General features: G+C 34.4%; 1 protein-coding gene across 2 annotated transcripts in view; it reads left to right on the forward strand.

Moving 5' to 3' along the window:
• Positions 1-24,252, forward strand: part of LOC136032921 (intraflagellar transport protein 140 homolog) — a 145,336-nt gene that overhangs the window by 83,756 nt on the left and 37,328 nt on the right. For both annotated transcript variants that reach the window (XM_065713383.1, XM_065713385.1), the window contains 4 exons: positions 1,522-1,645; positions 7,807-7,983; positions 13,499-13,782; positions 16,556-16,724. In XM_065713383.1, coding sequence (XP_065569455.1) covers positions 1,522-1,645; positions 7,807-7,983; positions 13,499-13,782; positions 16,556-16,724 — 754 coding nt within the window. The remainder of the gene's footprint in view (positions 1-1,521; positions 1,646-7,806; positions 7,984-13,498; positions 13,783-16,555; positions 16,725-24,252) is intronic.

Genomic DNA, 24,252 nt, shown 5'->3' on the forward strand with positions numbered 1-24,252 from the left:
ATTTCTCATTTCTACAACTTCTAATGGAAGCTTCAGAATCATTCTACCGTGGTTCGTATTATAAATTAAATAATAAAAATGAGCCGTTGAACATCTCTATGATGCTCCAGTGCCCCACTAGCAGCGGAGGTGAAAAAGGAAAAAGAGGATACATAAGATCTTTCGACATAATTTCGACATAGTCATATTTTGTGATAAGGACTGTTTTTCTTGTATCTCTTAAGAAGGTAGATTAATATTTGAAAGAACCTTCTACTTTGAACTTGATTTTGGAACATCCTAAGGGTCAATAATGGGCCCAACACATTCTTATAACGCTGTATATGTTTTTATACAGTAAAACTCTGCCTTGTGTAGTTTTGTTTCCGTTTATGTTATCCCACTTTGCTGGTGATAAAAATTCAAGTTAAATTCTGATGACAGCCTAGTTGTATTTGCTGATGAAATTACGTTATCTACGGTAGCATATGATCAAACTTTGATAAAAACAAATCTCAAGTCTTTTTTTTAGAAATATCTTTCATGGCTTTGAGAAAAGTTTTGGCTCTTGGTACTTCCATGTCTGAGTTTTCCTGTAGAGTTTTTACAGCTTTTATTGGTGCTTGTTTGATAACTATGTCATGTGACGCTCTCCTTAAATATGGAAGTAGTTATGTTAAATTCCTTGGAATTCTTCTTGACGATAATTTTTCTTCCAGATTCCATATTGATGCACTATGAGTGAAGATTGCAAGGAATCTGGGTGTCTTACCTAAGCCCAACCATACATCCACCAGAAGTAACTTACGGCTCTTTCCTTCACCTTAGGTTTTGCCAGGTTATCGGGTAACCCGTGGTACCCGAAAGTAAATGACCTATTATATTTGCGAGCAAAAATTGCGATTGCAGTTTGTTAATATTAAGACCCAAAGGTATTAGAACTTTCAACTTCCAGTGGCCTAAAAAGTCTGATAAACTTGATTTGAGTTTTAGCCATTTTTCCATTTGGTTTCCAAAGGGTGTGACAAAAATTTTCCAGAATGTTTTCCCCGATTAGAGTGGGCACGTATATTCTGTAACACATGAATTTCCTGAGCCACAAAATTGTCAATCAGCATATCTTATTTTAGATACCTTTAAATTTCGTGGGTACCATGACTACCCGTACTCAAGATCCTTAGACAGAAGATCGCAGGGCCGAAGCATCGACTTTGCTTTTGCCGCTTCACACAACTCCAATCTTACATTTCTTGGTTATAAAGTTTACAAATGTATCTGCTGTTAAAATCTGAGATCGGCTTACGGCCTTGCATCGGTTGAATGACTTGTTTTGCTAGGTGCGCTTAATATACAGCGATGTCGCTTCCGTGTATTATTTAGTCTCTTTTTACCTCTGCTAACTCGTATAGGAGTATTTTTTGTAGTATTAGAAAAAAAATGAATCTATGATAGTTTTATACCACAGTGGTTGATTGTAAAGACTAGCAATACATAACATAAACTTTTGAGACAAATAAATAAATATTAATTTTTTCTTTGCAGTACGTTAAATCTTATTGCAAGCTCTACGTATCTCCGCAGCTCCTACGGTGAGTCCAAAACTGTACTATCTTGCGGAGTATCAGCAAATGGAAAATACATGAGTTTTCACATTAAAGATCAACAGGTAATGAGCCCTTGCGTTATTTACGGGCAGAAATCTTTATCAATATTGTTATTATCAAATAAATAAGTTTGGCATCTTTCGTGACAATATACAGCGAGACTAAAACCTAATCGAGAGGATATTAATCATTTTAAAGGGGGTGCCAATTTTAGTACTTATTCGTGGTTTGATCAGCTTTACATGTATCCTGAATACCTGTATTTCCAAAACTTGTTAATAAGAATTGGTAATGTCTGGTCAAGATACCTTTTTGTTGGCATCGGGTTCGAACTCTTGAATGCAAAGCCCCACCTAAATTAAAATTATTTACATTGCACACTAAGTCTACGCTTTAAATTTATTTGCGACTCTATTAATTCCAAGCAATAATCAATATTTCCACACTGAAACTTGGAAACAACTCAAACTAAACAGTAGGATTGACAACTTCTACTTACTTACGACATGACTGCCTGTCCATGGACTATTCTTTATGGTTGATTGTATATGGATATGCTCTTTGACTTATGTGATTGTATGGATGAGTAGGGTTAAGGCCTCATTCAAGTACTGATCTATATTAATTACTAATGTAGGAAAACAGTCTTCCTTTTCTCCTTCTGTCTTCCTTTTTTTGTGCTGTTGCATTGGTGATTTCTTTTTTCATTATATTTCAAACACCATATTTTAAAATTTGTGTATTTAAATATTTGATATTTATTTTTATTTGTGTACATAAAAATTTAAATATTTGCTACGATATCAGCACCCTGTACCTTTTTATATTTCAATCCTTTCAGTACCGTCTCTAACTCCTTCTTGCATAATAAATCTTCCTTCACCTCTAAACTGTCGAAAAATTTTCATTAATTCTATATTTTTCCTAAAAATGTATCACGGTTTAACACATTCCCAAACTATTTTGCTTATCTCTCCTTAACACATTCCTCATCACTGCTTAACAGCCGCTTTCATAATTTTCATCATCTCTGTAAACTTCATTTCTGTAATTTTATAGTAATATTTCACCGTCCAGCCAGTGTTTCTCCTTTCCCCTTGTTGATTATCCGTAAAACCAATTAAATTTTCCATAAAAATTTCTTTATAGTTCTTCAGATTATATAGCCTAGAAATTTTCGTAGGTTTTATGGCGGTTACATTAGCAAAGAAACCTGAGCTATTGAATGGAAGTTCAGTTTGGCAGCCTGTACTTACCTCACGCACTGATACATTACTAACAAAAGCTTTTTCGGTTTTGTTTATTCGAAGCCGAAGTTAAACACCACAAAATTTTGTGAAAAATTTTGTGGTGTGAACATGACGAACATCCTACTGACGCGTCTAAGCCCAACCAGCTTCTATTTTGAACTAAATCTCTGATAACTCTATAGCCCTTTATGAGCGGGGAGGAGGGAAGGACTCTTTTTATCAATGCGTGAGGTAAGTACAGGCTAGCCAAACTGAACTTTCAATCAAAAGCTCGACTTTAGTGTCACCGATCACCTCACACATTTTTATATTATTAACAGAAGCTTAGATTTAAACTGATTTGGTGGTGGGTTCCTAAATCAGCTAATATATCATTTATTTTGGACCTCAAATATTTCAATGCATAACTATATAACTGTCTGAATCCCAACGAAATTTAAAGTATCGGTTCGATTTTCTATTTCATGAAGGTAGTGTCGTCTAGGCGTAGCCTCCGTAGACCAGCCAGCAGCATTCGTTATATCAGCAAATGGTACAGATTTTGATAGGGCCCATGATGCCACCATGGATCTTGTGTCGTGTAATTTCTCTTTTTTACTATCTTCTTTTGCTGTATCACATACCATAGTTATGATCTTTTTTATCCAAGGAGAAATAGTTCTCGTTGCCACTACTCTGGTGTTACCTTAGAAAAGGGAATGAAGAACCTCATTCTCTCATTCCTGATCACCTCGTTAGCCGTTCATTTTGTTTAGGTCGATAATATCCTCATTGGGCACAGGGCTGGATCTATATTTAACGTGGATAAAAAGATAGGATAGGGTATCTCTAAAGCTTTAAGTTCTTGGGTCTAAACGAAGGAGGAAATTTGAGAGGTATTAAATTATCTGAAAATTTTTCTGCACTAAAGGAAAAGCCGTGAATTGCACTTCTGTAACGACTAGATGCTATAGCAGTAATATATACCGTCTCTAGAGTAAGATCTTTAATATTGATATTCGACAAGTAAAATCTGTGTCGTTTTTGTAAAACAGGTATTAAAGAGGAATCATTCATGGAGTGAGAAATCACATTCGGTTTAACCAACAATGGTTTAATTTAAGTCAAGGAAGAGCCGAGATAATAGAATGCAAAATTTTTATAGATCACCAGAAGAAAATAAATATATTTAATATTTACAACTCTGATGAAAGTGAAAATAATTTACGAGAAATATAAGAACTAATTTTGCGAAGTGTGCTTAGTCGCGAATCGGTAATAGCTGTAGGAGCCTTAATGCTCAAAGTGAAAGTTGGTGCACATGTGGTCGATCTAATAATAATGAAAGAAATATTGAAGATTGTATTATGAATAACAATGACCTATGCCTTTTAACTCCAAAAGATTTACGTACCCACCTCAACCATAATACTAGACAATACAACACCATAGACCTATTTTTCTCTTCCCCATTTATTGCTCCCATGATAAAGGTGACATCTTTAAAGGATACAATACTGTATAGTGACCATCTTCCAGCGATGATTGAGTTAAATGGTTGTAATAATAGACAAGCCACCAATAACATAGCACACAAGTTCAAATTAAAGAAGACTGACTGGGAAGCTTTCTCAACTGCATTAGAAAATGTCCATATTGAGAAGCAGTTAAAGGATGTGTCTTCATCAGAAGAAAAGACTAAGATATTTCAAACGAGGTTAATGGAAGCTGTGGATAAAGCTGTTTCTAAAAACAATACGCAAAAATTGAATGACAAAGTTACTAAGTGGTGGAATGAAACATGCACGAAAGCTGAATAAGACCTTAAAGATGCAAAGTGCAATTATGAACACCTCTCTATCTTTCATGGATATGTAGAGTATTTATGAAAGACTGCTGAATTAAGAAAACAGTAATTGGTGCTAAACGAGAAAGCTGGATTAATTTCCTCAATAAGTTGGATTTTAGAGTCCCTGCATCACTAGTCTACTCAAAAACTCTGGTTACTGGAAGTCGTGAAGATCAAACAAATCCTCCAATAACACACAAGAATTCCACCCTAGCTATCGATCAAGAAATAGCTGACGCAGGTGTATCCTTACTTGACAATGATATTGATGTACGTGATCCATTGAGTGACTGTGAAAAAGAAGTGAAAAATGAAGTTAAGAGATTTCCCAAAAGTAATCGATCTGCAGCTTATAATCAAACTTTTCTTATACAAAAAATTGAGAAAGTTATCAAAATCTACGACTCACTGCTCCTGGAGAAGATAGGTTTTTCCCTCAATTTGCGAAAGCTCTGCCAAAAGACTGGGTTGCTGCTTTATTAAATATCATTAATGAGTTTTGGAATGAAGGACAGTTTCCAAAAATCTGGAAGGATGGAGCAGTTGTTTTGATACCGAAAGTTGGCAAAGATAAAAGTAAACTAGAGAATCATAGAACAATAACTTTACTACCTATGCTAGGAAAAGTTTATGAAAGATTTTTGAAACAGAGAATAAACCAAGTGACTAAAATGAATAGTAGATTCAAGAATATACATTGTATATTTAGACGTAATAGAAATACAGAGGATGTGAGTCTGTTCTTCATGAACTATGCTGTATATGCCCTAGAAAACATAAAAGTTTTACTGATGGCATTTTTGGATGTAGTATCAGTTTTGAAACTATGGTCCACCGTCATATATTAGAAGCAATACTGGCTTCTTCAGTTAAAGGTCGGCTCCTAGAATTCGCCGGGTCATTTTTAGAAGGAGGAGAAGTTAAAATCAAAGTTGGAAGTTGCCTCTTCCAAAGCATAGTATTAAGAAGAAGAGGAGTGCCACAAGGCTCAGTGCTAGGGCTGATTACTATAATCTAAGTGAATATGATCTCCCGGTAGATGAAGGAGAAAATGGAGCAGGTATATTTGCAGACAATGGTATGTGGGTCATTGCAGTTAATGTGAATTAAGCAACAGCACAGTTAAAATTCATCCTTGATCAAGTCTAAAGATGGTCCCAGGAAAACTGTGTCCGATTTTCTCCAGAAAAAATCTAAAATCATGATGATTACAAGGAAGAGCAATACAACATTGCCCAAATTATACCTTAATAATAAGTTATTGGAGATTCTATGAGAAATTAAATGGATTGGATGCATCATCGACAAGAAACTATTATTCAGACCACATATGCAACAGCTCAAGATCTCATGCTTGATGAGACTCAATATTATGCGAATGATTTCAGAAATAAGATGGGGTCCCAAACCAGACTTTCTTTTGGAATTTTAAATCAAATACACAAGATGAAAACTAGAGTATACTTCATTGGTATATGAGGCTGTCAGCCCATCTGCGTTGAGGCTATTGCCATAAGAGTGTCATTTGGAGCACGTAAAACAACACCTAAGCCATTCTTGGAATCAGAAACTGGATTGGAAAGTTTAGAATTGAGAAGAAATGTGCGTTCGCTGAAATACTTGAAAAAGCTTTGGACATCAGATCACAACCACCATTTAAATCTACGATACTTAAAAGAAAAAGACGATGGATTTTCTAAAAAAAAAATAGCATGGAATCATTAAAGCATTGCTTTTAGCAGAAAATTCAGGATTACAGGTAAATTTACCTAATCTAATCTTAGGAAGTACCTAATCTAAATATCATGCCAGTATGGGACATTCAAAAAGTTTCATCCTTTTGTGATTTTGAAAATTGGGATGGATTGGATTATAATCACTCATTCACAATAGAGAAAAGTGACCTACCCAGAAGCCATGGGCGTGTTTACTGATGCTTAAAAAAGTGACAAGGTTGTAGCTGCGTTTTGGCTACCCATATGGAATGTCCAAGAACTTTACCGTGTCCGTGAAAAAATGTCAATTTTCGACCCTGAAGTGTTTGCTATACGACAAGTAGTATCATTTCTATATCAAAAATTACAACAAGGGGATCAAGTTAGAATATTTAAAGACTCTAAAAGTGCTGTTTTATATTTAAAAGAATTCAGTGATGGAGCGAATCAATCAAGAGAAATGACTTCATTCTTTGCAGCCATGCAACAACTGCTTTCTAAAGGAATACAGCTATCGCTCCATTGGATAAGAGGTCACAGGAACAAGCTGATTTAGCAGCAAAAATGGCAGCAAAAATGACAGCAATTGCAGACATGCAAATAAAATAAATAATGACACCAACAATAGGGTTCCAGATAGAAGACATGATAAACAAATACAAAGTAGAAACAATAGGGAAAATCTTTTCAGGACAGTGGAAATCAATTCTGTGAATATTTCGGTTCTATGTCGAAGGGCCGTCTTCAGCATAATACGAGAACGAGAGAGAAAAAGAAAATATGTATATATAAATGAACTTACATTAAAATGTGAGACTTAAAACTAATAATGATTTTTAATTTTTTTTTTTTTGAAAAACAGCCCTAGCATCCTTACTTCAACGAAGTTCAACCAGGACTGACAAAAAGAATGAAGTGAGATGATAAATTCATTCAAACTAAACAGAACAAAGTGATTAAATGCAATTTCTCAGAGCCAACCTTGCATTTTTGGCAGTCTGTCGCAAAGGCCTTTTCGTAACTAGTTCAATACTATTATAAATCGGTTTAGTAAAATACTTTTTTCGATCATTTTTAATTAAGTTTGAGCATAAAGAATTTAGCGAGGATTCCCCTAAGTCCCTGTTCAAAGAGATATTATTACTTATTTTGAGACTAATTTCGATTGATTCCCGAACCACCTGTATTATCCCCAAATCTTTACTGATGAGTGAAGATTTTCCAAAAAGTATCTAATTCAGAGGATAGGAAAAGTGATAGACTCTTATTTTTTACATTAATTAACATTTTTGGAACCAATTTTTTGCAAAATTCATTGAAACCGGCTCTAAAATTTGTCAGTAGCTTGATTTTGACGTGATATTACCACCTACCCTCTCGTATTTTATTAAACCGAAAAAATTTAATTTATTTTACCTTATTTCCTCTAGAATGGCACAGAAGAACTGGTGGTATTCAGTACAGAGAAGAAAACTTCAAAAATACTCAATATATCCCAGGAAAACCTTCCAGACATTTATGATAGTCGTACTGTTGGTAGAATTTTCTGGGACTCTAGTGAAGAGAGAGTACTTGGATTGGAAGTGAAGTATCATACAGGAGAAGAGGTGAGCTACTGCTGTTACTGCTAACAATTTCTAGCAACATAGAGCTGCCGGAGGCTAAACCAGTTGGGCACACTTCTCCTTCACTCACTGTGTTCAGAGCTTCACTCTCTACTTGTTCCCAAGGAATTCCTTCTTCCCTAAATCTTTTCTTGTGAGATGTGCCCCTTCTTTTCGAGGACGTAATACTTTCCGTATGGTCCCATTTGGGTTGTCAAAAAGTACAATTTTGTGCAACTAATAAACCCTTATCTATCAAACGCGACATAGTAATCATCACTCTTCTTTTATCATAGCCCTAGGAAGAAAGAACTTGCCTTATTTTTCGAATAGTTTATTGTCCGATACAGAAAAGAAGGAATAGCAGTAGATGTCTTTGTCGCTCAAAACGATAAAAATGAGCCTTTAAATAATTGGTATTAAAATCATTATTTTAAAAAGAAGTCCTTCAAAGAAAAACTGCTCGACATAACAATTTTTTCTTGTTAAAGCACTAATGACGCTCTGACCTTTAAAAGGGTTATCGGGTGTTAGTCTTACAGCTGTTTGTGGTAATTTCTATTCAGTGAAAGTTCATCTTGATTGTTCATTGTAATTTCTGTTGGTTTCGGTTCTCACTTATTTGTTTAAGTACGTTTTACTTTTGAATTATTATACAAATTTAGTGCTGCTGGTCTTTGGTTTCAATACTGCTCTTTATTTTTCCAGAGAAACTATTTTTTGAAAAGACTTGTCTTGATTAATTTCTATTTTTTTAATATACATTATTTTTGGTTGGTTAAAAGAAGGAACAACTGTATAGCTGTTCTCTGTTTCTCAGCTTAACAATTAAATTGTTTGGCTGTTAATAAAATTTTGACCAAAAATTTTCAACAAATTTTAATAATACTTTTATTATAAAAATTCTGTGCGAATGGAATAGGAAAATAATTTTCAGATGGATTAAAATTAGCCTTTTATAAGGCTGAAGCCATCATGGCGTAAATCACCTTGAAACCTTTAATAAAAAGAAATATTTATCCCCCATTTTACTAATAGAATCGTATTATAGCTATTGTAAATCTTATTGCTCTTAGTGATGCAAAACGATATTTATATTTTGGTTGGAAAAAATTAGTTATTTTTTCCCTTCTACAAAATCTGAATTTGAATTTTTCTTGCCCTACCCTCTCCTTGCTTTCTACACTTTTCGCTGAAAATTTAACTCCGTCCCCACAGCTGTTCAACTCCATCCCCCAAGATATTGCAGACTTGTTATTTTAATGACCTGAATACATACATTTATTGTCTTTCCATTTATTTCCAGCCCAGTAAATTTACAAGGCCCTGCAATACTTACTGCTTCAAATTTTCAGCCCAATTCCTTGAGTATCTCCCAAATTTAAAAAATAATTTATATAACCCAAAACATATAGAGTATTTTGATTTACTGAGGCACGCACATCGTTTCCAGAGTAAACTCCTGGGAAACTCAAAGAATCGTTGTCTATCGTAAGTTACGTGAGAACCCAAACGAAGCACAACTAATTAGGAATATAAAGAGTTTGGGGCTATTTTTGGGCCCCTTTGGACTCCTCTCCACACCCAACAAAATGTATGATTCTTCTTTGACCAGAGGATGATCTTTTAAATTTTGGAGGTGATAAAGCACCAAGGATCAAACATACTCATTTTTCATTATTAAATAAAGAAAACAAAATTTTAACTGAAAATAAGGAGTAACATTAAAACTTAAAACGAACAGAAATTATTCCATATATGAAAAGTGGCTGTCCTCTCCTCAACGCCTCGCTCTTTACTCTAAAGCTTTTTATTGTTTTAAAAAGTAAAGTTGTTACAAAGAGTCAAAATTTAGCGTTAAGAGTGAGGCGTTGAAGAGGGGACAGCCCCTTTTTGTATATGGAATGGTTTCTGTTCATTTTCAGTTTTAATGTTGCTTCTTACTTTCAGTAGAAAAACTTTTTTAATTTAATTTCTAAACGGTTTAAAATAATGCTGGGAAATCCGGTGCCCCCTTCTGGCAAAAAAATATAAAATTCCACATTTTTTCAGATAGGACCTTGAAACCTCTACAGTAGAGTTTTCTGATACACTGAATCTGATGGTGTGATTTTTATTAAGATTCTATCTCTTTTAGGGGGCGTTTCCACCTTTTTTTCAAAAATAAGGCAAATATCCTCAGGCTCTTAACTTTTGATGGGTAATATTAAACTTGACGAAAGTTTTAAATTTGAAACCAGCACAAGAATCGGATTCTTTTGATGCATCTATTAGTATCAAAATTCCTTTTTTTATAGTTTCGGTTACCTTTGAGCTGAGTCGCTCCTTACTTACAGTTCGTTACCACGAACTGTTTGATAAAACCGTAATATAGACAGTGTACAACTTGCATAATTTACGACATTTGCTCTAGGGTCTGTGGGGTTGATTGCATCATTTGAGGTATATTTGATCAGCCTTTTGACAATTTTGAACAAATGCTTGTGTTAAAATAATAATCAGATGTCTTTGGGGTTGGGGAGTGGGCAGCAAAACAACACGAGAAGGGGGCTGAATGTCCTCTATTTACTTTTGAATCAAGAACGGGCACTAGAGCTTTCAATTTCTAACTGGTTGGGCTCCCTCAAGCTTAATAAGTAATGTAATGTCAACGTCCTGCTTCACTGAGACAACAACTTCAGTTAGAAGACAAACGATTGTGAGAATCGATATATACAAGCCTGCCGCGTAGCAGTGCCGATTGAAAATAAAGAGATAAACCCTTTTCAATTGTCGCTTTGTATTTACTCTTTTCAAAATGGAAGTTTATTTCATGCTATTGTGCCCATATATTTTGTTCTCAAATAGTGTACATACCCTGTCTTAATTTAAACTGTGCTTTCAGACGTCTGCCTTGTAGGAGATACATTTGGTAGTCATTGTATGCCTGAGTGTACCCAGAATACCTTTCTAATAGACTATAGAGATAATTTATACTAAAATGTTCCGCATTTAATTAGAAATACTGCTTCTTGCTGACAACATTTTGGAATAGCTTTTCTTTTACTCTCTCCAGCTCTATCACTACCAACCAGTTTTTGAGAATATGAAATTTCTATTTTTGCATATTCTATTTTATTTCTTCAATGGATTCAAAGTTGTGTTATCAAATAAGCCTTTGTTTGTCTCTTTATTTTTCAATCCGCTCTGTGACACGGCAGGCTTGTATATATTGATTCTTAGTGTCGCTTGTCTTCTATGTCTAGAAACATACCCGAAGCATGCTCTTTGACTCTCAGTGCTTATTTTGTGTGCCCTATCATTTGTTGCACAGCTGTTTCTATAGTGTCCCTTTTTACTTTCCATTTGTTTCTTCGACATCAAATTTTTTCCTTAAGTTGAGCTGCTCCATCAATCTCAGTAGAAAGGATATTAATGTGAATGCAATGCCAGATATTAGTGTGAATGGTGTCTGGAATTTAGGCAATCTCCTTTCCAAAGCTTTGCTATAAAAGTACCTCTTGCTTTTAGTCAAATCTTGGAATACGACCTTAAGGGAGGCTCCTCATATGAAGCTCAATAGAATGGGTTTGTGCTTTTCCTTGTCTTTTTAGAACATGATTGATTAAAGCCGTCATCAACTAGAGGCTTAAGTGGTTAGAAATCATCCACAACTTTTTGACCTACTCAAACGTGAGCTGTCAGCCTATCTACTTAAAAGGGGTTAAAACTATGTTGGCTTAGGGATATCAACTACTAGGTCATTTACATTTCCTTGAAGTATACGGCCCAAGATTTCTTCCAGGCTTGTTGCGGGAGTACAGTCCTCTTTAAGACTCTCCCTATGTGGACCTGAGTGTCTTTTTTTAAATTTTATAGTATATTAAAACTATCTTATTACCACCCCATATTGTTACAGAAATTCTACCCTGAGGTCTTGTTTCTTTTCTGTTGTGATTAAGATCTTCCAAGCATGTGTTCCAGTCTCTTAGTTCACTTGTCCCGATTGCAATTCTCAGTAGCCTTCGTATTATTTTTTCCTTCTAAGACAATTCTGAAATCCACTCACTGTTTGTTTCCTCCCCTCCCTCCATTACAGTCTTGGGGCTGAATTATTGAAAGCATTACTCATGATTTCTGAAGTCTTTCTGCCTCACTATCCAGGTCCCCTCAGACTTCACCTGGATAAGAAAGTGTCATATCAAGAACTTTGGCTAGTGCTTTATTCTAAGTGAGCCAGTTTGTTTTCTTTATATCTCTTGCTTTTTGGACACATTGACAATACGTATTATAAATGGCTGATCTCAAAATGATGGGAGATCGCTCACAAGCCATCCTCGTTCCAAACTACCATGTTGGGAAAAAGTCAATGGTAAATCCAATACTTCTGTTTTCTCTTGTCATGAACATGATACCGAGTCCCTATATCAGCACAGGAGTTTTGTAAAGAACTGTAAAGTTGGGATAAATATCCATTTGAAGCTGATTTTGGAATGGTAACTGTTATTTTGGCTTATACAATTAGCATTTTTTTGGCGAAAACAAATTTATGGGTATTTCGGAAAAGACAAAACCCTCGAAAGTGATTTTGCAGGAAAATAAAAACTGCAACATTGGCTTTGCCATGGTTGAAAATCCCACATAGAAGAGTCACAGTCCCCCATCTTGAATAACAAAGAGTTTTTGAACAACAGAAAAAGAAAGTTTTTCTGATGGAGGTAAAGAGCGAAGTTAAAACTTATAACGAAGGACGAATTTTGCTTTGCACTTTATGTAATGTAGATCTGAGAACTATTTCAAACGAACTCTAATATTTCCCTATATTTCTTAGAATTTCGTAAAACTAGCAATTTGTTAAAAATTGAGCTTGCCTGTATTTTTATATTTGTGTTTTACTTGAGGACTTGTTGGCTGCGTAAATTATATTGCGTAAATTTTGTGTCTTCAGTACAGCGCTGGTTTTACAAAGGATTCTTAAAATTCATGAAATATGAATCGGTTTATTTGAACCATTTTTCCTGGCATAAGTTAGAAGTCAGATATAAGTCACAACCAGGTTTGCGTCAGTGCCTAAGTCAGTATATCTTGCATCTCCAGTAGCTTGAGACCTTTTTACACTTATAGGCCTATTCAAAACCTTTTTTCCTCTTAATTGTTTGCTATTGTAAAAACAAGTACATTTAATAACTCACCCCTAGAAAAGTTCATGGGTACTAAGAAGGTCTGAGAAATATTACTGGACCTGCTTCGTAACGCAATATTTAATTTCCCACACTTTTGGAAACCTTAAGAGAAGAATTAATTACAGTTTTTCAGTAAACTCTTTGGTTGTCAATGAAATCAAAATGATTCTCAAACTGAAGTTATACAAAAATAAGAGCAATTAACCACTCTGAATCCATCCTCCAAAATGTTTATGTGTGCTAGATGGATTTGTGAAATATATTTACCACTGTTCCGTGACATAGTGTTTGATTGAACATGTCTTAGAAAATGAACATTTTTGAATATTCAAATGAGTCTACAATTTGATTTTCAGGAAAATTCGTTTCTCTTATTGGTAATTGTTCCAGTGCTTGCAGACATATACATTCAAGATGCAATAAGAATGGATCCTTTACGTAGCCTTTGTGGTCTCTGTCTACCAAGTTATGCTGTTTTAATTGACACAAATCAGTCATTGGACGTCATTGCTGTAACTCTGCCAGACTTTGGAGAACTGGAAGAAGAACAGACCTCTGTATCTGTATTTATTGATTTCAGTGTGAACTTACACGAGTGTAATTTTGACAAGGCATTTAAGACACTAAGAGGTATTAGAAGGTAAAAAATTTGCGTGTTTTATATGATTGGCTTAGAAACCATCTTTCCTGACAGTTCTGAATCAGCATACATGCATACAGAAGTGATGTAAAAAATTGTCACTCCTAAAATTGTATATTGGACCTAAAACTGTCTAATCCCAAAATTATACGTTTTGGCTATTTAGAAAGCGTTTTAAAAAATCATTCGACATTCCTTCTATCCGTAGGGGGCCGCACCGATTTTAGTTACTTACTATAGAAATTTAGTTTTCCCTTTTCCCACACTTTTGTTGATAATCGTCAAAATGTAAACACTTCCATTGTTGACAGTCAGTAATATATTCCTTGTATGATTTTCTTTTTTCTTAGAACAGTTTGATTTTATTATTTGTCCAATCATCAAAAATAATAAGTTAAAAAGCCAAATCTCAGTGAACCATCTTTATTTAAAACAATGACTCGTTTAAGATTTTTCCACCCAACCCCTTTCGTTTGATGACGGAAATTTTCCGTCCGTAAGTTAATTCTGGTTGCAAAAGTAGCTGCAATCTAGTAAAGAACTAAGTCCAGTCTATAGTGACTGAAAATTTAAAACTATTCTTTCAAAAAACTGTCAAATAGGGAAGAATCGCCCTTCGAAGCTGGTTCAGGCAATGTGGCTGTTATTTTGGCGCTCTGTCTTCGTAAAACTTTATCGTGAAAACAAAATTAATGAAATAGATAACTTCAAAGTCCACATTTCCTTTCCATGACGAAAATATAACAGTTCAAAATATGGATGAAACCCTTTAATTGACAGTTAAGCAAATATAAAATTTTTAACTGGATATTTCGGACACATATACAGTGTCCATCATCAGCTGTGAAACTGAGTTTTACTACTCATGCAAAAATCAGTAAAACTGAGTTTTACTGCTGATGATGGACACTGTATATGTGTCCGAAATATTCAGTTAAAAATTTTATATTTGTTTCACTGTCAATTAAAAGGCTTCATCCCTATTTTGGATTGTTATATTTTCGAAATTTACAGAAATTTGCAAAATTCGAAGACGATTAAAGGTTGCTTCCATGGGGTATTTTATCACATTTGAGTCACTCGGTCACCTTGTTCCCGGACATTTCTTCATATTTCTTCAAATATCGGGATAATTTGGCCTATAGAGTATTCTTTTGTTTTACGACTAAATTAACCATTTCAAATACCGTCAAACACATAATTGGCTCCAACTACGAAAAAGCCAAACTTGTTCATATATGCGATATTTAGCAAAATTATCATAGTAATAAAAAAGAATGATATGGCGTTTATGTATTTTTTTTTGTTAAAGAAAAAGAATAAATTTGTTGCGTGCAGCTGAATATTTCGGAAGGAGAGTTTTCGAACATTTTCCATGGGGAAGGGTATCTGGATCTTCAAAAAGTTGGGTTTTAGACTCAAATTTTCGATTTCCGTGAATCATAGCTGTAGCGGTTGGTTCAACTTAGTAAAGACTTATGATAAAAGTCAATCATGTAGCGGCTTGTGAACAAATTTCAAGGAATATAGCAACATATGAGCATTTATCACACGAATATTGTTGAAATTGCTAAATGAGCTAAATGAGCTAAATTGCTAAAGGAGCAGCATAAAAACATTCTGTGAGAATTTTAAACTTTAAGGTAATAGATTTTACATATAGAAATAAGATCAAAAGTAAGTTCTTTTTATATGAGTTACGCTAGGTTAGATTAGCTTAGACATAATCTGAGCTGTAGACCCAGTTTCCAAAATTAACATAAATTAGCAGTAAAAAAACAGAAGAAAATCAGTAAAAACAGAGTATAAAAGTAAATTCATTTCATATAGATTACACTAGGTTGTATAAGCCTATTTATAATGTGTTATAGTGTGTGTTTTATAATGCTGATAACCATATTTTTTATAAAACCCTGCCTTTATCCTCCCTAAAAAGGTTGAATTAGGTCGTAGTCCAGCAAATCCACAACTGAGACGCTAAACTTTACATCCTCCAACTTTTGGTTGAGATCTGACCGTTTTTCTACGAGGTATCATGATGACAGGAATTTAAGCATCCTCCCACCCTCCCTTCCCGCTACAGATTTTGTCCGGAAACCTGAAAATTAGAACTTGTATATTTCATCTTACTTTCTATAGCATTTAATCGAGGTATCATATTCTGGTTGATGGATGTTCTCATGAGAAAAATTTTGGGAACCACGTCCCCTCATCGACTATAAGATCAATTTTGATACGGATCATATCAAAGTGTATCTAGCATACTTGGTTCTACTTTCCACCAAGTTTAGTTGATATTTAACAACCTATTCCACTAGTTATCCTAATGAAAAGAAATTTGAATCTCATACCCCTTCAATCGGTCACAGACTTTTGGCTGGGCTATGAATTGCCAAACGGCAAAGCTAAAGTGCAAGCAATTAATTCCCAGCAAGTCCAGTCAACATCTGACTGCTACATCTGATTTCTGTCGCAATGACAATGATTAATGGGCTTCTAACCCCCATGCTCTAAGCAAAGGTTGGATTTTATCTGGAGAGCCCAAAGGAAGATCTGAGACACACATTACTTTGAGTTTGGTTAAGATACCATAATTACCATAATTTACCACCTACCATAATTAGATTTATTTAACCTATTCTTACTAAGAATGTGCACCACTTTTTTATTTAGTGTTTGTTATCACGAATAGTTTGATTTTTTTTCTGTGATGTTTCTTAGGAAAGAGAAATGTGGAAAATAGAAATTATTTTTACATATTTGTTTTATATAGTCATTCAGTCTGGAGGAAGCTTGCACGGTTTTCAATACTGTCAAGAAGAGTGGAAGCTGCTTACATGTGTGCCAGCTATCTTGGAATGGTTCATGCTATTTGGTCAGCAGACTTGGAAACTACAACAGAAGCAAAGCTCATCGTATTGGCTTTACATCTTGATATGATTGTAAGCATTCCATTTCACATATCCATATACGGTTTTTGTTTTGGTGCAATGGGGTGTGGTCTGGATTCTAAGTATCAAAATTCCGATTACAGCAAATCAAAAACAATGATACTGTGGAGATTGCAGTCCAATTTTAATGCTATCATATTTTGAAGGTAGTAACACTTCATTTGTCTGTTTATGGCACTTATAAAATGACGAATTTTACTCAGTGACAACCATCTCTTGTGTATTTTAAAGGCAGTAATATGTTTCGGTTGATTTTTCTTATTAACAATCCCCATGACGCAAGACTCCTAAAAACTTAAGGGTCTAGTACCATTAATCAGTCACTTACCTTGGTTTTCCCTCTAATTATGTCTGTTGAACTTTTTTTTAAAGAAACCAACAGATGGGTTTTCAGGTATAATATTTGTCTTAAAATTATTTTAAAAGGATGCTCGACGTCTTTAATATTTATTTTATGGTGCAGTGGAACCATATACACCGAGGCGAAGCTCAGGTCTCACAAGCTCATTCTCTCTCCCAAATTTCCCAGTTCTTGTTTTGACTTCAAACACCAGTCTTATCGCCAACATTCTATTTTGTTCCATTCTTCCAATGCTCCATCTCTTCATTGCCACTTCCTAGCAGCTCTAAGCAATGGGAATGGAAATTTGTGGTTCATATTCTTCTAGTGATCCTCTTGCTCGACTACTTAATCTGCCATCTCTTTACTTTTAATACAAGGGTGTCTGGCATCCATATCAGAATCATTTGGCTTCCTTACAATTCCAACTAAATTCAATGTTCTACAACATTCCAATTTACTTCTTTGTCGACATCAAACAGTTCGTATTAACGAACTATAGTAAGGAGCGACCCGTCTCAATAGTATCCGAACCTCTAAAAAACGGAATTTCGATACCAATAGTTACATCAAAAGAATCAGTTATCAAATCTCTACATAGTACTATCAAAATCTAGCAAGTTACTATATTAGACATTGCATTACTAAAGTTATGTAAGATATTATGAAAATCTTTTCTAGCATTACCTAATCTTGCAAGCTATTATCAAAAATTAGAATGGCTTAGCAAAATCGTGTCGGTGCTATCAAAACGTTATTAAGTATTACCAAAATCTTGTATGGTATTATCAAAATCTTGTCTAATTTTAACAAACATTTTGGACTACGTTATTAAATTTTCGCCTGAGATAGTGAGAATCCTCGTTTGCATTATCAAAACTTCTCGTGGTATTTTCAAAATCATACAGCCTATTAACAAAATTGTGTAAAAAAGGTTATAAATGACACCATAACTAATTCTTTATTTAGGCTAAGTTTTGTTAACTGATTTTGAGTTCGGTTCGCTTGAGTTAGTAAGCGTGCTCGTGCACGTCAGATTTCATCATGTCAGATTCAACACCATTTCATATTTGAAAATATTAAACACGTTCTGATACTACCAGAAAGATATTTTTGTTAATATCAGGTAGAATTTTCATAATACCATGCTTGATTTCGTTAGTAACTTGCAAGATTTTGATAATACCATGTTAATTTTGGTAATATCATAGACGATTTTCATTATGCCATGTCGGGGTTTGATAATATCACACAAGATTTTGGTAATGCTTCATAATATTTTGATAATACCAGACACGATTTTGCTAGCATAATTCTAGATTGTGATAATAACTTGATAGATTTATGTAATTCCGGAAAGGATTGTCATAATATCTCACAAGACTTTTAAAATGCAAGACAAGATTTTGTAATATTCAAATGATTTGGTAATATCATGCAAAACTCTGATAATATCATTTAAGGTTTTGATAATATTTTACAAGATTTGGACAATCTTGATTGTCTTATCCATGCATTTGGTTATACGTGGCAATATTTTGATAATCTTGATAATGATAGACACAATTTGATCGCACTATGTTAAATTCGGCAAAAACAGACATTTAAATAACATTTAATGTTATTTAAAGAAAAATTTAAATAACATCATATCAGATCTGACACTGTCAGGCACGTTTTTATATTACCAGAAAAATACTTTTGTTAATATCAGGTAGAATTTCCATAGTACCATACATAATTTTGCTGATAACTTTCAAAATTTCGATAATACTGTGTAATATTTTGATAATACTATAGAGTTTCTCATTACACCTTGTGGGATTTTGATAATGTAGAACAAGAAATTTGATAATTTCATGCCTAATTTTGATAATATCATACAAGATTTTATCATGTTGGATAGTATTTTTATAGTATAAGACACGATTTTGCTAGAATCATTATTCATATGTTATTATGCAGATTTTGATAATAGCTTGCAAGGTTTAGCTAATGCCAGTATGGATTTTCATAATATGTCACAGTACTGAAAATGCAAGACAAGATTTTGTAATATTTAAACGTGATTCGGTAATATCATGCAAGATTTTAATAATATCGTCTAAGGTTTGATAATATTTGACAATATTTTGATAAGGTTGATGATAGCAGACATGATTTTGATAGCATATGATAAACTTTGTTAATAGGTAACATGATCTTAATAGCACCATATTCCATTTTGGTAATGGCAGGCACGTTTTGATTGTAGCTACAAGTATTTTGTTAATTTTATTTAAGATTTTGATAATGCCATGCATGATTATGCTAATAACTTGCAAGGTCTTGATAATATAGTGTAAGGTTTTGATAAATGTATAGAGAATTTTCATTATACCTGTCGAGATTTTGATAATGTAGTGTAAGATGTTTGATAATATCAGACAGAGTGTGTACACTACCAGACACTATTTTGGTAATATTTGGCAATATTTTGATACTCTTGATAATGGGATATACGATTTCATTGCAATTGAATTTGGTAAAAGCATTGATAATACCATTTTAGATTTGGGCGATAACAGAAATGTTTTCATAGTAACGAAAAATATTTTATTAATACCAGGTAAAATTTTGATAATACCATACAAGATTTAGTTATTATCTTGCTTGATTTTGATAGTGCCACTTTAAGTTTTCATAATACAATAGAGGATTCTTGTTAAATTAGGCAAGCTTTGATAGTGCAATGCAAGGTGTTTGATAATATCAGACAAGATTTTGATAATACCACAGAGGATTTTGGCAATGCCTGATAATATTTTGATAGTAACAGACATGATTTTGCTAGAAGCATTCTAGATTTTGATAATAACTTGCAAGATTTAGATAATGCCCGAAAGGATTCTCAGAATGTCTCACAAGACTTAGATAATGCAGGACAAGACTTTATAATATTCAACACGATTTGGTAATATCATACAACACTTTGTTAATATCATGTGAGGTTTTGATGATATTTGAACAGGAGGATGTTAATTTTGATAATACCACACACAATTTTTATAGTACTATTGTCATTTTCGGTAATAGGTAACATGATTTTGATAGCATCAAATCTGATTTGGGTAATAGTAGTCACGTTTTAATTTTTGCTGAAGATATCTCGCTAAAAACTTGTCAGACTACGATAATACCATGTCAGATCTCGCTAATAACTTGCATGATTCTGATTTTATTGCACGTGGTTTTGATATTACCATAGATTATTTTCATTGTATCAGTCAATATTTTTATAATGTAGTGCAAGATGCTTCATAATATGAGAAAATATTTTGATAGTATCATAGAATAGTTTGGTAATGCAAGACAAGACTTGGATAATATCATGTAAGGTTTTGATAATATTTTACATGATTTTGATAATATTAATAATAGCAGACACAATATTGGTAGCACTATGTTGAGTTTCGTTAATTGGTAACATACTTTTGATAGCATTATATTAGATTTTGATAATAGCAGTTACGTTTTGATTGTTGCTGAAGATATTTCGTTAATAGCTTGTGAAATTACGATACTACCATGTAAGATTTTGTGGATAACTTGCATGATTCTAATAGTATCGTGCGTGGTTTTGATAATGGAATAGAATATTCCTGTTATACTTGTCGAAAATTTGATAGTGTAGTGCAACATGTTGGATAATATCAGAACAAGTTTTGCTAGAATCATTCCTGATTTTGATAATAACTTACAAGATTTAGGCAATGCCCGAAAATTGGTTGATTCAGAACTTTGGAATTTGGAGGGGGGCAGAAGTAGCGGAAACGGAACCGCAATTGCAAATTAGTACCGGTGGGATTGGAATTGGAATCGGTGGAACGGGGCTGGAACTTGAACCGGGATGGAAAACACCGGAATCGGAACTGGAACCACCGTAGGAGGTTGGGGGGCCAGTGGCAGGGGAAGCAGAATTTATTACCAGTTTATTAAAAAAATATCTAAGAAATATCTGACAAGGAGTGCCATAGTATGTAATAGGGCTAGTTATATTGTGGCACGGTGGTGAGAATTGATATCTTGTATCTTGGAGAGCATCTTGGACGGTTGGCTTGCAAAACCATGAAGTATTGGATTTAGTGTATTATTTTTAACAAGAAAATATCTGAAAAAGGTCTTAGGAATTATGAAGGGTGCTATAGCCTCAGTAATAGTGTGGCGCGGTATCGTGAATTGACATGTTGTATCACGGAGGGTTCGCTTGTAAGAACGTGAATCAATGGTTTTAATGCATGAATTTTAACAAGAAAGTAGTTGAAAAATATCTTAGAAATGATGAAGAGGCGTCAAGGTCCAGTTATAGTGTGAAACGGTTATGTGAATTGGTATGGTGTAACACGAAGGTTTGGCTTGCGAAAAAACATGAATCAACGGATTTAATGCATGATTTTTAACATGAAAATATCTGGAAAATGTCTTAGGAATGATGAGGGGGTGGAAGGGGGCTAGCAGTAGTGTGGCACAGTGGCGTCAAATGACATAGTGTATCACGCTGGTATGGGATGGCTTGCAAAAATGTGAAGCAGAGGAATGAATGCATGATTTTTAACAGGAAAATATCTGGGATATGTCTTAGGAATGATAAGGGGGTGCCATGGGAGCCAGTCGTATGACACGATAGTGTGAATTGAGAGAGTGTATCATTCAGGGATATCTGGCGACAAACGTGAATCGGTGTATGTAAATCATATTTTTAACAAGAAAATAGCTTTAAAATGTCTTAGGAATGATGAGGGGGTCCCAAGGGGCCATTCATAGTATAAAACGATGTTGTGAATTTACATGGTGTATCACGGATGGATGGCTTGCTGTTAGAGGGTACCGGGGCAGTCATAGTTTGGCACGATGGTGTGAATTGACATGGTGTATCACGGAGGGTTGGCTTGTAAAAAAACATGAACCAATGGATTTAAATCATATTTTAACAAGAAAATATCTTGTAAATGTCTTAGGATCGATAGTGGACTGTTAGAGGATGCCGGGGCAGTCTTAGTTTGGCACGATGGTGTGAATTGACATGGTGTATCTTGGAGGGTTGGCTTGCAAAACATGAACCATTGGGTTTAATGCATGATTTTCGGTTTTTTTTCTTTTGTTGTGTTTTAAATGCTTGCTCTGTTATCTACTAGGGTTTGAAACTTTTATTAGAATTAGTTGTATGCACATAAGTCTGTGTCCTTTAGCGTTTTTTGTTCCAGGATGAAACTTAAATATTTTTCACTAATGCAATTTAAGCATCTTGTAGCCCATGTACACTGGTATGCTCGTTCTGCTCTGCTCGGTCTGGTTATGCTCGGTATGCCCTTAATATAAGTGTAAAATTCTGTGTAGTGAAGAGGATAAAAAAGAGTCTTGATCATGTGATCATGGTAGTATGTCATATTCAAGCCATAGTGATACTCTCGCTTTGATTTTATTTCTGATAGCACATTCAAGTTCCAATAGAGTAGAAAACTATTGCTGAGAAATTTGCTAAGAGCAGCCTGAAATATTATCTGATAACACCCTCTAAAGCATTACTTAACATGCACGTGCATACCAAGTTTAAGTAATTTCCTGTAATCAGTTTTCCCCTCTTCGTGTCAATTATTGTAGCTATTTGGGAACACGCAATCCATTTCATCCTTCTAGTATGCACAAATATTTTTCTTGCGTGCAGTACATTATCATTTAAAATGTATTAGCCAAATCAAGATACTAGAAAGACTTTCATAGTCCAACTGGTTAGCGCTCTATTCCACTGAGGGGGAATCTTTTTCGAATCCTAATATGGACAAAACACCTTTTGAATATAAAGGTTCCCTGAGAATAATGTTGTGAAATGAAATAAATATCTTAAAGTATTATATAACATCCCACGTTTACATTGTCATTACATAACACCCTCGTTTGTGCTGTCAATACGTCATCCCCAATAAATCTACCAAGTCACGAGTACCTACCAAGTACCAAGCCCCAATAAATCTAGCAAGATATGAAAAATTGCGTCACATCTCATGTGTGCACCGTCATTACGTAACACCCACGTGTGTGTTCCCCTCAGTTAAAACCGGAACTTCTCCGCTTGACTAACGGCCTCTAACAAGTCCTATTATGTAACAACCCAAACTCTCTTACATAACAAACAAAGTATGTTCACTCCATTACAAATTAAAGCATGCATCTTCAAGAAAAATTTTTCTATGACGTAACATGCACCTGCTGGCTGTCACCATAACGGAGGGGTAGGGATGCTGTTAAAAGCAGGGATATAGATAATGTGAAATGGTGGAAGAGGGATGTTGGGATAAGGATGTCGTGAAATAGTGGAAGAGGAATGTTGTTTAAATCATTCTGATGCCACTACTATTAAGCGCTAAAAATCACTGTTTATGATTTAGATGGTTTTAGGGGTTTTGAGACTGATATCTTAGAGAGTTTCTATATTTACCAAAAAAGGAAGAAAGGAAATTGTTCAAAACAAGTGATCAGCGATATTAAAACTTAAAATGGAAGAAATTTTTCTGCTTATGAAGGGGCTCCTCCTTTCTCAACTGCCCACTCTTTACGCTAAAGATAGTTCTTTTTTCTCAATTCTGTAAGATCTACTGCTGAAACAAAGAGTCCCGTTGATATAGAATCAAAATTTCTTTAGTCCACTATAAAGCTTCCGTGATTCAGTGACTGCCTCCTCCTGAGCTAACCACTCTTTACGCAAGAGTTCTTTTTTGCATTGTAAGAATTGCCCTGAGCAGACATTCTTAAGAAGTTGAGACAAAAGTCAAAATTCAGCGTACGGAGCTGGGGGTTTAGGGGGTAGGTGTTAAGCCATAAAAATTTTGTGGTGGTTCAAAAATGCTTCTTATTTCCGTGTCAACAGTCTTTGTATTTAAGCAGTAACTTTTGAAGGATTGAGAAAAAAAGGCAAACTTGAGCATACAGAGCGGGGGGGGGGGGTAGAAGAGATCAACCACTCGACCTCACACGCAGAATAATTTTAGTCTAGAATGTTGCTCCTTACTTGTTTTTTTAAAAAGTTTTTTTAGACTCTTTTAATTTAATATCCGGAATTTTTCAAAGCATACACATCCATATAAAACCCCCATCACGATTTGTTAAATTATATAGACTATCGTCTTAGATTGTTAGAGTAAA

Source organism: Artemia franciscana, chromosome 11, assembly GCF_032884065.1.
Source record: "Artemia franciscana chromosome 11, ASM3288406v1, whole genome shotgun sequence".
Lineage (NCBI taxonomy): Eukaryota > Metazoa > Arthropoda > Branchiopoda > Anostraca > Artemiidae > Artemia > Artemia franciscana.